Raw genomic sequence first — 16,098 nt, 5'->3', positions numbered from 1 at the left:
GTAGTAGTAGTAGCAGTAGCGGTAATAACAGCAGCAGTAGTAGCAGCAGTAGTAGTAGCAGCAGCAGTAGTAGTAGTAGTAGTAGTAGTAGCAGCAGCAGCAGCAGCAGCAGTAGTAGCAGCAGCAGCAGCAGCAGCAGCAGCAGTAGCAGCAGCAGTAGTAGCAGTAGTAGCAGGAGTAGTAGCAGCAGCAGTAGTAGCAGGAGTAGAAGCAGCAGTAGTAGTAGTAGTAGTAGTAGTAGTAGTAGTAGTAGTAGTAGCAGTAGTAGTAGCAGTAACAGCAGCAGCAGCAGCAGCAGCAGTAGCAGTAACAGCAGCAGTAACAGCAGCAGCAGTAACAGCAGCAGCAGTAACAGCAGCAGCAGTAATAACAGCAGCAGTAATAACAGCAGCAGTAATAACAGTAGCAGTAATAACAGTAGTAGTAGTAGTAGCGGTAATAACAGCAGCAGTAGTAGCAGCAGCAGCAGTAGTAGCAGCAGCAGCAGTAGTAGCAGCAGCAGGAGTAGAAGCAGCAGTAGTAGTAGTAGTAGTAGTAGTAGCAGTAACAGCAGCAGTAACAGCAGCAGCAGCAGTAACAGCAGTAGCAGCAATAACAGCAGCAGTAGCAGCAATAACAGCAGCAGTAGCAGCAGTAGCAGTAACAGCAGCAGTAGCAGTAACAGCAGCAGTAGCAGTAACAGCAGCAGTAGCAGCAATAGCAGCAGTAGCAGCAATAACAGCAGTAGCAGCAATAACAGCAGCAGTAGTAGCAGCAGTAGCAGCAGTGACAGCAGCAACAGCAGCAGTAGCAACAGCAGTGGTAGCAACAGCAGCGGTAGCAACAGCAGCGGTAGCAACAGCAGCAGTAGTAGCAGCAACAGCAGTAGTAGCGGCAGCAACAGCAGTAGCAGCGGCAGCAACAGCAGTAGTAGCGGCAGCAACAGCAGTAGTAGCGGCAGCAACAGCAGTAGTAGCGGCAGCAGCAGCAGTTGTAGCGGCAGCAGCAGCAGTTGTAACGGCAGCAGCAGCAGTTGTAACGGCAGCAGCAGCAGCAGTAGTAACGGCAGCAGCAGCAACAGCAGCAGCAGTAGTAGTAACGGCAGCAGCAGTAGTAACGGCAGCAGCAGTAGTAACGGCAACAGCAGTAGTAACGGCAACAGCAGTAGTAACGGCAGCAGCAGTAGTAACGGCAGCAGCAGTAGTAACGGCAGCAGCAACAGCAGTAGTAACGGCAGCAGCAACAGCAGTAGTAACGGCAGCAGCAGTAGTAACGGCAGCAGCAACAGCAGTAGTAACGGCAGCAGCAGCAGTAGTAGCGGCAGCAGCAGCAGTAGTAGCGGCAGCAGCAGCAGTTGTAGCGGCGGCAGCAGCAGCAGTTGTAACGGCAGCAGCAGTAGTAACGGCAGCAGCAACAGCAGTAGTAACGGCAGCAGCAGCAGCAACAGCAGTAGTAACGGCAGCAGCAGCAGCAACAGCAGTAGTAACGGCAGCAGCAACAGCAGTAGTAACGGCAGCAGCAGCAGCAACAGCAGTAGTAACGGCAGCAGCAACAGCAGTAGTAACGGCAGCAGCAACAGCAGTAGTAACGGCAGCAGCAGCAACGGCAGCAACGGCAGCAACAGCGGCAGCAGCAACAGCAGTAGTAACAGCAGCAGCAGCAGCAGCAGCAGTAGTAACAGCAGCAGCAGCAGCAGTAGTAACAGCAGCAGCAGCAGCAGTAGTAACAGCAGCAGCAGCAGTAGTAGTAACAGCAACAGCAGCAGCAGCAGTAGTAAGAGCAGCAGTAGTAACAGCAGCAGCAGCAGTAGTAACAGCAGCAGTAGTAACAGCAGCAGTAGTAACAGCAGCAGTAGTAACAGCAGCAGCAGTAGTAGTAACAGCAGCAGCAGCAGTAACAGCAGCAGCAGTAGTAAGAGCAGCAGTAGTAACAGCAGCAGCAGCAGTAGTAACAGCAGCAGTAAGCAGTAGTAACAGCAGCAGTAGTAACAGCAGCAGTAGTAACAGCAGCAGCAGTAGTAGTAACAGCAGCAGCAGCAGTAACAGCAGCAGTAGTAAGAGCAGCAGTAGTAACAGCAGCAGCAGCAGCAGTAGTAACAGCAGCAGCATCAGTAGTAGTAACAGCAGCAGCAGTAGTAACAGCAGCAGCAGTAGTAACAGCAGCAGCAGTAGTAGTAACAGTAGTAGTAGTAGTAACAGCAGCAGCAGTAGTAGTAGCAGCAGCAGTAGCAGTAGCAGCAGCAGTAGTAGCAGCAGCAGCAGTAGTAGCAGCAGCAGCAGCAGCAGTAGTAACAACAGCAGCAGCAGCAGTAACAGCAGTAACAACAGCAGCAGCAGTTACAACAGCAGCAGCGGCAGTAGTAACAACAGTAGCAGCGGTAGTAGTAGCAGCAGCAGTAGTAATAAAATAAAATCAAATGTATTTATATATCCCTTCTTACATCAGCTGATATCTCAAAGTGCTGTATAGAAACCCAGCCTAAAACTCCAAACAGCAAGCAATGCAGGTGTAGAAGCACGGTGGCTAGGAAAAACTACTACTAGTAGTAACAGCAGCAGTAGTAGTAACAGCAGCAGTAGTAGTAACAGCAGCAGTAGTAGTAACAGCAGCAGTAGTAGTAACAGCGGCAGTAGTAGTAACAGCGGCAGTAGTAGCAGCAGCAGCAACAACAGTAGCAGCAGCAGCAACAACAGTAGCAGCAGCAGCAACAACAGTAGCAGCAGCAGCAACAACAGTAGTAGCAGCAGTAGTAGCAGCGACAACAGTAGTAGCAGCAGCGACAACAGTAGTAGCAGCAGCAGTAGTAGAAGTAGCAGCAGCAGTAGTAGAAGTAGCAGCAGTAGTAGTAGTAGTAGCAGCAGTAGTAACAGCAGCAGCAGCAGCAGCAGCAGCAGCAGTAGCAGCAGTACCAGCAGTAGCAGCAACAACAGCAGTAGCAACAGCAGTAGCAGCAGTAGTAGCTGTAGTAGCAGCAACAACAGTAGCAGCAGCAACAACAGTAGCAGCAGCAACAACAGTAGCAGCAGCAGCAACAACAGTAGCAGCAGCAGCAACAACAGTAGCAGCAGCAGCAACAACAGTAGCAGCAGCAGCAACAACAGTAGCAACAACAGTAGCAGCAGCAGCAACAACAGTAGCAGCAGCAGCAACAACAACAGTAGCAGCAGCAACAACAACAGTAGCAGCAGCAACAACAACAGTAGTAGCAGCAGCAACAACAGTAGTAGCAGCAGTAGTAGCAGTAGTAGTAGCAGCAGCAGTAGTAGTAGTAGTAGCAGCAGTAGTAGTAGTAGTAACAACAGCAGCAACAGCAGCAGTAGTAGTAACAACAGCAGCAGTAGTAGTAACAGCAGCGGCAGTAGTAGTAATAGCAGCGGTAGTAGTAGCAGCAGCAGTAGTAATAAAATCAAATCAAATGTATTTATATATCCCTTCTTACAGCTGATATCTCAAAGTGCTGTACAGAAACCCAGCCTAAAACCCCAAACAGCAAGCAATGCAGGTGTAGAAGCACGGTGGCTAGGAAAAACTACTACTAGTAGTAACAGCAGCAGTAGTAGTAACAGCAGCAGTAGTAGTAACAGCAGCAGTAGTAGTAGTAGTAGTAGTAGTAGTAGCAGCAGCAGTAGTAGCAGTAGCAGTAGTAGTAACAGTAGTAATAGCAGTAGCAACAGCATCAGTAGTAACAGCAACAGTAGTAGCAGCAACAGTAGTAGCAGCATCAGTAGTAGCAGCAACAGTAGTAGCAGCAACAGTAGCAGCAGCAACAGTAGCAGCAGCAACAGTAGTAGCAGCAACAGTAGTAGCAGCATCAGTAGCAGCAGTAACAGTAGCAGCAGTAACAGTAGCAGCAGTAACAGTAGCAGCAGTAACAGCAGCAGCAGTAACAGCAGCAGCAGTAACAGCAGCAGCAGCAGTAGTAGTAGTAGCAGCAGTAGTAGTAACAGCAGCAGGAGTAGTAGTAACAGCAGTCGTATCAGCAGCAGTCGTATCAGCAGCAGTCGTATCAGCAGTAACAGCAGCAGTAGTAGCAGCAGCAGTACTAGCAGCAGCAGCAGCAGTAGCAGCAGCAGTAGTAGCAGCAGCAACAGTAGCAACAGCAACAGTAGTAGTAGCAGTAGTAGTAGTAGTAGTAGTAGTAGTAGTAGTAGCATCAGTAGTAGTAACAGTAGTAGTAATTGCAGTAACAGCAGCAGTAGTCGTAACAGTAGTAGGAGCAGCAGTAGTAGTAGTAGTAGTAGTAACAGCAACAGTAGTAGTAGTAGTAGTAACAGCAACAGTAGTATTAGTAGTAGTAACAGTAACAGTAGTAGTAGTAGTAGTAGTAGTAGTAGTAGTAACAGTAACAGTAGTAGTAGCAACAGTAGTAGCAACAGTAGTAGTAGCAACAGTAGTAGTAGTAGTAGTAGTAGCAGTAACAGCAGCAGTAGTAGTAGCAGCAGTAGTAGTAACAGCAGTCGTATCAGCAGCAGTCGTATCAGCAGCAGTCGTATCAGCAGCAGTCGTATCAGCAGTAACAGCAGCAGTAGTAGCAGCAGCAGTAGTAGCAGCAGCAGTACTAGCAGCAGCAGTAGCAGTAGCAGCAGCAGTAGTAGCAGCAGCAACAGTAGTAACAGCAACAGTAGTAGATGTAGTAGTAGTAGTAGCATCAGTAGTAGTAACAGTAGTAGTAGTTGCAGTAACAGCAGCAGTAGTCGTAACAGTAGTAGGAGCAGCAGTAGTAGTAGTAGTAGTAACAGCAACAGTAGTAGTAGTAGTAGTAGTAGTAACAGTAGTAGTAGTAGTAGTAGTAGTAGTAGTAGTAGTAGTAGTAACAGTAGTAGTAGCAACAGTAGTAGCAACAGTAGCAACAGTAGTAGTAGTAGTAACAGTAGTAGTAGCAACAGTAGTAGCAACAGTAGTAGTAGCAACAGTAGTAGTAGTAACAGTAGTAGTAGTAGTAGTAGTAGTAGTAGTAGTAGTAGTAGCAACAGTAGTAGTAGTAGCAACAGTAGTTGTAGTAGTAGTAGTAGCAACAGTAGCAACAGTAGTAGTAGTAGTAACAGTAGTAGTAGCAACAGTAGTAGCAACAGTAGTAGTAGCAACAGTAGTAGTAGTAACAGTAGTAGTAGTAGTAGTAGTAGTAGTAGTAGTAGTAGTAGTAGTAGTAGTAGCAACAGTAGTAGTAGTAGCAACAGTAGTTGTAGTAGTAGTAGTAACAGCAGTAGCAGTTGTAACAGCAGTAGTAGCAGTAACAGCAGTAACAGCAGTAGCAGTAACAGCAGTAGCAGCAGCAGTAGCAGTAACAGTAGTAGCAGTAACAGCAGTAGTAGTAGTAACAGTAGTAACAGCAACAGTAGTAATAGCAGTAGCAGTAACAGTAGTAGTAGTAGTAGTAGTAGTAGTAGTAGTAGCAGCAGCAGCTGCAGTAACAGCAGTAACAGCAGTAACAGTAGTAGTAGGAGCAGTAGTAGTAGTAACAGTAGTAAAAGCAACAGTAGTAATAGCAGTAGCAGTAACAGTAGTAGTAGCGGTAACAGTAGTAGTAGTAGCAGTTGTAACAGCAGTAACAGCAACAGCAGTAGTAACAACAGCAGCAGTAGTAACAACAGCAGCAGCAGTAGCAGTAGTAGCAACAGCAGTAGTAACAACAGCAGCAGCAGTAGTAGTAGCAACAGCAGCAGTAGTAGTAGCAACAGCAGTAGTAGTAGTAACATCAGCAGCAGCAGTAATAACAGCAGTAGTAGTAGTAGTAGTAGTAGTAGTAGCAGCAGAAGTAATAAAATCAAATGGATTTATATATCCCTTCTTACATCAGCTGATATCTCAAAGTGCTGTACAGAAACCCAGCCTAAAACCCCAAACCGCAAGCAATGCAGGTGTAGAAGCACGGTGGCTAGGAAAAACTACTACTAGTAGTAACAGCAGCAGTAGTAGTAGTAGTAGTAGTAGTAGCAGCAGCAGTAATAACAGCAGCAGCAGTAATAACTAACAGCAGTAGTAGTAGCAACAGCAGTAGTAGCAGCAGCAGTAGTAGCAGCAGCAGCAGCAGTAACAGCAGCAGCAGTAACAGCAGCAGCAGTATCAGCAGCAGCAGTATCAGTAACAGTAGTAGCAGCAGTATTAACAGTAGCAGCAGCAGCAGTATTAACAGTAGCAGCAGCAGCAGTAGTAACAGTAGTAGCAGCAGCAGTAGTAACAGTAGTAGCAGCAGCAGTAGTAACAGTAGTAGCAGCAGCAGTAGTAACAGTAGTAGTAGCAGCAGCAGTATTAACAGTAGTAGTAGCAGCAGCAGTAGTAACAGTAGTAGCAGTAGTAACAGTAGTAGCAGTAGCAGCAGCAGTAGTAACAGTAGTAGCAGCAGCAGCAGTAACAGTAGTAGCAGCAGCAGTAGTAACAGTAGCAGCAGCAGTAGTAACAGTAGTAGCAGCAGTAGTAACAGTAGCAGCAGTAGTAACAGTAGTAGTAGCAGCAGTAGTAGCAGTAGTAGCAGCAGTAGTAACAGTAGTAGTAGTAGCAGCAGCAGTAGTAACAGTAGTAGCAGCAGCAGTAGTAACAGTAGTAGTAGCAGCAGCAGTATTAACAGTAGTAGCAGCAGCAGTATTAACAGTAGTAGTAGCAGCAGCAGTAGTAACAGTAGTAGCAGCAGCAGTAGTAACAGTAGTAGCAGTAGCAGCAGCAGTAGTAACAGTAGTAGCAGCAGTAACAGTAGTAGCAGCAGCAGTAGTAACAGTAGTAGCAGCAGTAGTAACAGTAGCAGCAGTAGTAACAGTAGTAGTAGCAGCAGTAGTAACAGTAGTAGTAGCAGCAGTAGTAGCAGTAGTAGCAGCAGTAGTAACAGTAGTAGTAGTAGCAGCAGCAGCAGTAGTAACAGTAGTAGTAGTAGCAGCAGTAGTAACAGTAGTAGTAGCAGCAGTAGTAACAGTAGTAGTAGCAGCAGTAGTAACAGCAGCAGCAGTAGCAGCAGTACCAGCAGTACCAGCAGTACCAGCAGCAACAGCAGCAGCAACAGCAGTAGCAACAGTAGTAGCAACAGTAGTAGCAACAGTAGCAGCAGTAGCAGCAGCAGCAACAACAGTAGCAGCAGCAGCAACAACAGTAGCAGCAGCAACAACAGTAGCAACAACAGTAGCAGCAGCAGCAACAACAGTAGTAGCAACAGTAGTAGCAGCGACAACAGTAGTAGCAGCAGCGACAACAGTAGTAGCAGCAGCAGTAGTAGAAGTAGCAGCAGTAGTAGTAGTAGTAGTAGATACAGTAGTAACAGCAGCAGCAGCAGCAGCAGCAGTAGCAGCAGTACCAGCAGTAGCAGCAACAACAGCAGTAGCAACAGCAGTAGCAACAGCAGTAGCAACAGCAGTAGCAGCAGTAGTAGCTGTAGTAGCAGCAACAACAGTAGCAGCAGCAACAACAGTAGCAGCAGCAACAACAGTAGCAGCAGCAGCAACAACAGTAGCAGCAGCAGCAACAACAGTAGCAGCAGCAGCAACAACAGTAGCAGCAGCAGCAACAACAGTAGCAGCAGCAGCAACAACAGTAGCAGCAGCAGCAACAACAGTAGCAGCAGCAGCAACAACAGTAGCAGCAGCAACAACAACAGTAGTAGCAGCAGCAACAACAGTAGTAGCAGCAGTAGTAGCAGCAGTGACAACAGTAGTAGCAGCAGCAGTAGTAGTAGTAGTAGCAGCAGTAGTAGTAGTAACAACAGCAGCAACAGCAGCAGTAGTAGTAATAGCAGCGGTAGTAGTAGCAGCAGCAGTAGTAATAAAATCAAATCAAATGTATTTATATATCCCTTCTTACAGCTGATATCTCAAAGTGCTGTACAGAAACCCAGCCTAAAACCCCAAACAGCAAGCAATGCAGGTGTAGAAGCACGGTGGCTAGGAAAAACTACTACTAGTAGTAACAGCAGCAGTAGTAGTAACAGCAGCAGTAGTAGTAGTAGTAGTAGTAGTAGCAGTAGTAGCAGTAGTAGTAACAGTAGTAATAGCAGTAGCAACAGTAGCATCAGTAGTAGCAGCAACAGTAGTAGCAGCAACAGTAGTAGCAGCAACAGTAGTAGCAGCAACAGTAGCAGCAGTAACAGTAGCAGCAGTAACAGTAGCAGCAGTAACAGTAGCAGCAGTAACAGTAGCAGCAACAGTAGCAGCAGTAACAGTAGTAACAGTAGTAGCAGCAGCAGTAACAGCAGCAGCAGTAACAGCAGCAGCAGTAACAGCAGCAGCAGTAGTAGTAACAGCAGCAGGAGTAGTAGTAACAGCAGTCGTATCAGCAGCAGTCGTATCAGCAGCAGTCGTATCAGCAGTAACAGCAGCAGTAGTAGCAGCAGCAGTAGTAGCAGCAGCAGTAGTAGTAGCAGCAGCAGTAGCAGCAGCAGCAACAGTAGTAACAGCAACAGTAGAAGTAGTAGTAGTAGTAGTAGCATCAGTAGTAGTAACAGTAGTAGTAGTTGCAGTAGTAGGAGCAGCAGTAGTAGTAGTAACAGCAACAGTAGTAGTAGTAGTAGTAGTAGTAGCAACAGTAGTAGTAGCAACAGTAGTAGTAGCAACAGTAGTAGTAGCAACAGTAGTAGTAGTAGTAGTAGTAGTAACAGTAACAGTAGTAGTAGTAACAGTAACAGTAGTAGTAGCAACAGTAGTAGTAGCAACAGTAGTAGTAGCAACAGTAGTAGTAGTAGTAGTAGTAGTAGTAGTAGCAGCTGCAGTAACAGTAGTAGTAGGAGCAGTAGTAGTAGCAGCAGCTGCAGTAACAGTAGTAGTAGGAGCAGTAGTAGTAGCAGCAGCTGCAGTAACAGCAGTAACAGTAGTAGTAGGAGCAGTAGTAGTAGTAACAGTAGTAAAAGCAACAGTAGTAATAGCAGTAGCAGTAACAGTAGTAGTAGCGGTAACAGTAGTAGTAGTAACAGCAGTAGCAGTTGTAACAGCAGTAACAGCAGTAGCAGTAACAGCAGTAACAGCAGTAGCAGCAGCAGTAGCAGTAACAGAAGTAGCAGTAACAGCAGTAGTAGTAGTAGTAACAGTAGTAACAGCAACAGTAGTAATAGCAGTAGCAGTAACAGTAGTAGTAACAGTAGTAGCGGTAACAGTAGTAGTAGTAGTAGTAGTAGTAGTAGTAGTAGTAGTAGCAGCAGCAGCTGCAGTAACAGCAGTAACAGTAGTAGTAGGAGCAGTAGTAGTAGTAACAGTAGTAAAAGCAACAGTAGCAGTAGCAGTAACAGTAGTAGTAGCGGTAACAGTAGTAGTAGTAGCAGTTGTAACAGCAGTAGCAGTAACAGCAGTAGCAGTAACAGCAGTAGCAGTAACAGCAGTAGCAGTAACAGTAGTAGTAGTAGTAGTAGTAGTAGTAACAGCAGTAGTAGTAGCATCAATGTTTGTCTTTAATCATGTTGTTGTTGATTGTTTATGGTGAAAACAAGGGTGTCCACCTTTTACTCACTTATCAAGTCAATGCCATGCTTCATGGGTTCAGTGCTACCGACAATGGTAGGATTTCTGTAGTCTGAGAAAAGCGTTGGGTGTTGAGTGAGGTCTCTGTCTCTCTCTAGGGGTCCAGTTCATGTGGGACTGCTGTTGTGAGTCAGTGAAGAAAACCAACAAGAACTCTGGTTCTGGATGTATCCTGGCTCACTGTATGGGCCTGGGAAAAACACTGCAGGTCTGTACCACCCATTCTATTCCCTTTACCTGTTTCTATGGCTGGTAGACTGGGATCTCTGGCCGGTAGACTGCGGGGGTCTCTGGCCGGTAGACTGCTGCGGTCTCTGGCCGGTAGACTGCTGCGGTCTCTGGCCGGTAGACCGCTGCGGTCTCTGGCCGGTAGACCGCCGCGGTCTCTGGGCCGGTAGACCGCCGCGGTCTCTGGGCCGGTAGACCGCCGCGGTCTCTGGGCCGGTAGACCGCCGCGGTCTCTGGGCCGGTAGACCGCCGCGGTCTCTGGGCCGGTAGACCGCCGCGGTCTCTGGGCCGGTAGACCGCCGCGGTCCTAACCATTTATCTAATCTGACCCTCTCATTACATGCTGTGGCCACCAGGTGGAAACCCTACTCCACACTACTGCTTTGTGACAAGTTAGACTTCTCTCTCTGTGTGTATATATCTATACTGTATCTAACCCTGTCTATATCACTAGGTGGTAACCCTACTCCACACACTACTGCTGTGTGACAAGTTAGACTTTTCCACGGCTCTGATCGTCTGTCCTCTCAACACGGTTCTCAACTGGCTCAATGAGTTTGAGAAGTGGCAGTACGGCTTCAAGGACGAGGAGAGTTTAGAGGTACACACTTATAACTCTTATATACCTGTCTGTGTGTCTTTACGCTGTCTGTGTGTGTCTTTACGCTGTCTGAATGTGTGTCTTTACGCTGTCTGTCACTAGGTGACGGAGCTGGCCACAGTGAAACGTCCTCAGGAGAGAGCGGCCGCTCTGCAGCAGTGGCAGGAGGATGGAGGGATCATGATCATTGGCTATGAGATGTACCGTAACCTCACACAGGGTAGGAACATCAAGAGCAAGAAACTCAAAGAGACCTTCCAGAAGACCCTGGTTGACCCAGGTAGGTAGAGGACACACACACGGTTATTTCTTGTATCCAATTTCTTCTCAACTCTCTCTGCTCTGTGTTCACCTCCTTCCCCAGGCCCAGATTTTGTGATCTGTGATGAGGGCCACATCTTGAAGAACGAGGCGTCGGCCATCTCTAAAGCCATGAACTCCATCAAGACCCGACGGAGAGTGGTGCTCACCGGCACACCGCTGCAGAACAACCTCATAGAGTGTATGCCTGTTACTTCCTGTTATATCCAGACCGCTAGCCTACAGGGCATTCCTGTTATATCCAGACCGCTAGCCTACAGGGCTTTCCTGTTATATCCAGACTGCTAGCCTACAGGGCATTCCTGTTATATCCAGACCACTAGCCTACAGGGCATTCCTGTTATATCCAGACCGCTAGCCTACAGGGCATTCGGAAAGTATTCAGACCCTTGGACTTTTTACACATTTTGTTACGTTACAGCCTTACTCTTAAATGGATGAAATTGCCCCCCCCTAGTCAATCTACACATAATACCCATAATGACAATGCAAAAACAGTAGATATTTTTGCTTATTCATAAAAAATACAAAACTGATATCACATTTACATTTAGTATTCAGACCATTTACTCAGTACTTTGTTGAAACATCTTTGGCAGCCATTACAGCCTCGGGTCTTCTTGGGTATGACGCTACAAGCTTGACACACCTGTATTTGGGGAGTTTCTCCCATTCTTCTCTGCAGATCCTCTTTGGTTGGTGGAGGGCCTAAGCCCTCCCAGGTCCACCCATGACTGTGCCCCTGCCCAGTCAAGTGAAATCCATGGATTAGGGCCAAATGAATTTATTTAAATTGACGACTTTTCTTTCTATGAACTGTATCTCAGTAAAATATTAGAAATTGTTGCATGTTTTTGTTCAATATAGTAAGTTATATGGGTAAATAGTTATATGGGTTATATAGTAGGGGTTGACATTATTGTTTTCATGACTCTCCCTTCCTCTGTCCCCCATATGTACAGTTGAAATCAGAAGTTTACATACACCTTAGCCAAATACATTTAAACTCCGTTTTTCACAATTCCAGACATTTAATCCTAGTAAAAATTCCCTGTCTTAGGTCAGTTAGGATCACCACTTTATTTTAAGAATGTGAAATGTCAGAGTAATAGTAGAGAGAATGATTTATTTCAGCTTTTATTTCTTTCATCACATTCCCAGTGGGTCAGAAGTTTATATACACTCAATTAGTATTTGGTAGCATTGCCTTTAAATTGTTTAACTTGAGTCAAACGTTTCGGGTAGCCTTCCACAAGCTTCCCACAATATGTTGGGTGAATTTTGGCCCATTCCTCCTGACAGAGCTGGTGTAACTGAGTCAGGTTTGTAGGCCTCCTTGCTCGCACATGCTTTTTCAGTTCTGCCCACAAATTTTCTATAGGATTGATGTCAGGGCTTTGTGATGGCCACTCCAATACCTTGACTTTGTTGTCCTTAAGCCATTTTGCCACAACTTTGGAAGTATGCTTGGGGTCATTGTCCATTTGGAAGACCCATTTGAGACCAAGCTTTAACTTCCTGACTGATGCCTTGAGATGTTGCTTCAATATATCCACATAATTTTCCTCCCTCATGATGCCATCTATTTTGTGAAGTACTCCTGCAGCAAAGCACCCCGACAACATGATGCTGCCACCCCCGTGCTTCACGGTTGGGATGGTGTTCTTCGGCTTGCAAGCCTCCCCCTTTTTCCTCCAAACATAACGATGGTCATTATGGCCAAACAGTTCTATTTTTGTTTCATCAGACTAGAGGACATTTCTCCAAAAAGTACGATCTTTATCCCTATGTGCAGTTGCAAACCGTAGTCTGGCTTTTTTATGGCGGTTTTGGAGCAGTGGCCTCTTCCTTGCTGAGCGGCCTTTCAGGTTATGTTGATATAGGACTCGTTTTACTATGGATATAGATACTTTTGTATCTGTTTTCTCCAGCATCTTCACAAGGTCCTTTGCTGCTGTTCTGGGATTGATTTGCACTTTTCGCACCAAAGTACGTTCATCTCTAGGAGACAGAACGCATCTCCTTCCTGAGCGGTATGATGGCTGCGTGGTCCCATGGTGTTTATACTTGCGTACTATTGTTTGTACAGATGAACGTGGTACCTTCAGGCGTTTGGAAATTGCTCCCAAGGATGAACCAAACTTGTGGAGGTCTGCAATTTTTTCTCTGAGGTCTTGGCTGATTTCTTTTTATTTTCCCATGATGTCAAGCGAAGAGGCACTGAGTTTGAAGGTAGGCCTTGAAATACATCCACAGGTACAGCTCCAATTGACTCAAATGATGTCAATTAGCCTATCAGAAGCTTCTAAAGCCATGACATAATTTTCTGGAATTTTCCAAGCTGTTTAAAGGCACAGTCAACTTTGTGTATGTAAACTTCTGACCCACTGGAATTGTGATACAATGAATTATAAGTGAAATAATCTATCTGTAAACAATTGTTGGAAAAATGATGTGTCATGCACAAAGTAGATGTCCTAACCGACTTGCCAAAACTATTGTTTTCTTCCTTTTACTTTAGTATTTTCTACACCAGCTTCAAACAGCTGAAAAATACAATATTTTGGTTATGGTTATATTTGGTTATATTTTACAGCAGTTTTAGATGGTACAGTGATTCTCTGCACAATAACCTTTTGTGCAGGGAATTTTTAAAAAATGAATGGGAAAATACAGTATTTTACAATCCAGGTGTGCAAAGCTCTTATGAAAGGTAACCAAGAAGACTCACTGCTGTGATCGCTGCCAATAGGTGTTTAACATGTATTGCCCTGAGTGAATACTTATATAATCAAGATATATTACGGTTTCATTTCTCTTTTATTTTTTTATTTTAGGGATATAATTCAACTTTGACATTACCAAGATTGTTGACAAAAAATGACAGTGGAATCAACTTTAATCCCACTTCGTAACACAACAAAATGTGAAGAAATCTGAGGGGGGTGGGGTGAATACTTATGTTGTGTGTTTGCCCTGTCCAGACCACTGCATGGTGAACTTCATCAAGGAGAACCTGCTGGGGTCAGTGAAGGAGTTCAGGAACCGTTTCGTTAACCCCATCCAGAACGGGCAGGCAGCAGACTCTACAGACCAGGATGTACGGATCATGAAGAAGAGGGCTCACATCCTCTACGAGATGCTCAATGGATGTGTACAGGTAACGCTGTGTGACATACGCCTCATGAAGGAGAGCTCACATCCTCTGCAACATGGATGTGTAACTGGCAGCCCACACCCTCCCTTTTCTAGGCGGGCCCTGACCCCCAGGGGGCCCCCATTTTGATTTTGTTAGTCACTCTCACGCTGATATTGTATTTACGTGACAAAATGTATAGAATTACAGGAAATTGGCTGTAAAACTGTCCCCCTCTCCACAGAGAAGCGACAGTTGTGTTAACCTCTCGCTCTCTGCTCTCTTCTCTCTCTGCTCTCTCCTCTCTCTGCTCTCTGCTCTCTCCCCTCTCTCTGCTCTCTCCCCTCTCTCTGCTCTCTCCCCTCTCTGTCTCTGTCTCCTCTCTCTCTGCTTTCTCCTCTCTCTCTGCTCTTTCTCCTCTTTTTCTCTGCTCTCTCTCCAGAGAAGAGACTACTCTGCCCTGACCAAGTTCCTGCCTCCTAAACATGAGTACGTCGTGTCCGTCAGAGTCACGCCCATCCAGTGTACTCTATACCGACACTACCTGGAGCACTTAACAGGTACACACTAACCCCTACCTTATCTAGTGTACACCACAGATGCTACCTGGAGCATTGTACCTCTGTGTGTTTTAAGAGGGACAGGAGGTTACCAGAGGTCTGGTCTCTAGTCTAAACGGTTCAATATGATCCATATTACCAGAGGTCTGGTCTCTAGTCTAAACAGTTCAGTATGTTCCCGCAGCATGATGCTGCCACCACCATGCTTCACCGTAGGGATGGTGCCACCACCATGCTTCACCGTAGGGATGGTGCCACCACCATGCTTCACCGTAGGGATGGTGCCAGGTTTCGTCCTGACGTGATTCTTGGCATTCAGGCCAAAGAGTTCAATCTTGGTTTCATCAAACCAGAGAATCCTCTTTTTCATGTTCTGAGAGTCCTTTAAGTGCCTTTTGGCTAACTCCAAGTGGGCTGTCATGTGCCATTTTACTGAGCAGTGGCTTTCGTCTGGCCACTCTACCATAAAGGCCTGATTGGTGGAGTGCTGCAGAGATGGTTGTCCTTCTGGAATGTTCTCCCATCTCCACAGAGGAACTCTGGAGTTCTGTTAGAGTGACCATCGGGTTCTTGGTCACCTCCCTGACCAAGGCCCTTTTCCCCCGATTGCTCAGTTTGGCCAGAAGGCCAGCTCCAGGAAGAGTGTTGGTGGTTCCAAACTTCTTCCATTTAAGAATGATGGAGGCCACTGTTTTCTTGGGGACCTTCAATGCGGCAGACATTTTTTGGTACCTTTCCCCCAGATCTGTGCCTCAACACAATCCTGTCTCGGAGTTCTACGGACAATTCCTTCGACCTCATGGCTTGGTTTTTGCTCTGACATGCACTTTCAACTGTGGGACCTTATATAGACAGGTGTGCGCCTTCCCAAATCATCTCCAATCAATTGAATTTACCACAGGTGGACTCCAAGTTGTAGAAACATCTCAAGGATGATCAATGGAAACGGGATGCACCTGAGCTCAATTTCGAGTCTCATAGGAAAGGGTCTGAATACTTATGTAAATAAGATATCTCTTTTATTTGAAATTTGCATTATGTTTTAAACCTGTTTTTGTCATTAGTGTAGATTGAGGAAAACATTTAATTTCATCCATTTTAGAATTAGACTAACGTTTGAACAAAATGTGGAACAAGTCCAGGTTCCTGAATGCGCTGTATATTTTAGTTGTTGAGGTGTTACGTCTCACGTTGTTCTGGAGTTGATGTGAGGGAGTAGTACCTTATTGAGTTATATCTATGGTGGGTTTGACATACGTTCTCTCTCCTCTCTCTCTTCTCGCTCTCCTCTCTCTCCCCCTCTCTCTCCCCTCTCTCTCCCCTCTCTCTCCCCTCTCTCTCCCCTCTCTCTCTCCCCTCTCTCTCTCCCTCTCTCTCTCTCCCCTCTCTCTCTCTCGTTCTCTCTCCCCTCTCTCTCTCTCTCCTCTCTCTTCTCGCTCTTCTCTCTCCTCTCTCTCTGCGTGTGTGTGGGCCAGGTGCGGGGAACGTGGTGGAAGGGGGTCGGGGCCGAGCCGGGACCAAACTCTTCCAGGACTTCCAGATGCTCAGTAGAATCTGGACCCATCCCTGGTGCCTCCAGCTGGACTACATCAGCAAGGAAAACAAGGTACACACAGACGGACTCATACACTCATCAGCTAAGAAAACAGGGTGAGGGGAACGAGACGGGTCTGTATCAGCTGCACCCCCCACCAACAGACGCGCTTCACTAAACCCCAGGAGAACATACTAGCACACGCTTCACTAAACCCCAGGAGAACATACTAGCACACGCTTCACTAAAACCCAGGAGAACATACTAACACGCTTCACTAAACCCCAGGAGAACATACTAGCACACGCTTC

At 46.2% G+C, this 16,098-nt stretch overlaps 1 protein-coding gene across 1 annotated transcript in view; it reads left to right on the top strand.

The window, feature by feature from the left end:
* Positions 1 to 16,098, top strand: part of atrx (ATRX chromatin remodeler) — an 87,739-nt gene that overhangs the window by 32,302 nt on the left and 39,339 nt on the right. The window contains exons 17-23 of the mRNA XM_029744856.1: positions 9,506 to 9,615; positions 10,090 to 10,236; positions 10,339 to 10,516; positions 10,601 to 10,738; positions 13,542 to 13,717; positions 14,136 to 14,253; positions 15,729 to 15,859. Coding sequence (XP_029600716.1) covers positions 9,506 to 9,615; positions 10,090 to 10,236; positions 10,339 to 10,516; positions 10,601 to 10,738; positions 13,542 to 13,717; positions 14,136 to 14,253; positions 15,729 to 15,859 — 998 coding nt within the window. The remainder of the gene's footprint in view (positions 1 to 9,505; positions 9,616 to 10,089; positions 10,237 to 10,338; positions 10,517 to 10,600; positions 10,739 to 13,541; positions 13,718 to 14,135; positions 14,254 to 15,728; positions 15,860 to 16,098) is intronic.

Source organism: Salmo trutta, unplaced genomic scaffold (genome assembly GCF_901001165.1).
Source record: "Salmo trutta unplaced genomic scaffold, fSalTru1.1, whole genome shotgun sequence".
NCBI classification, from domain to species: domain Eukaryota; kingdom Metazoa; phylum Chordata; class Actinopteri; order Salmoniformes; family Salmonidae; genus Salmo; species Salmo trutta.
Note: the sequence above shows the minus strand (reverse complement) of the source record. Positions and strands in the feature narration are given on the sequence as shown.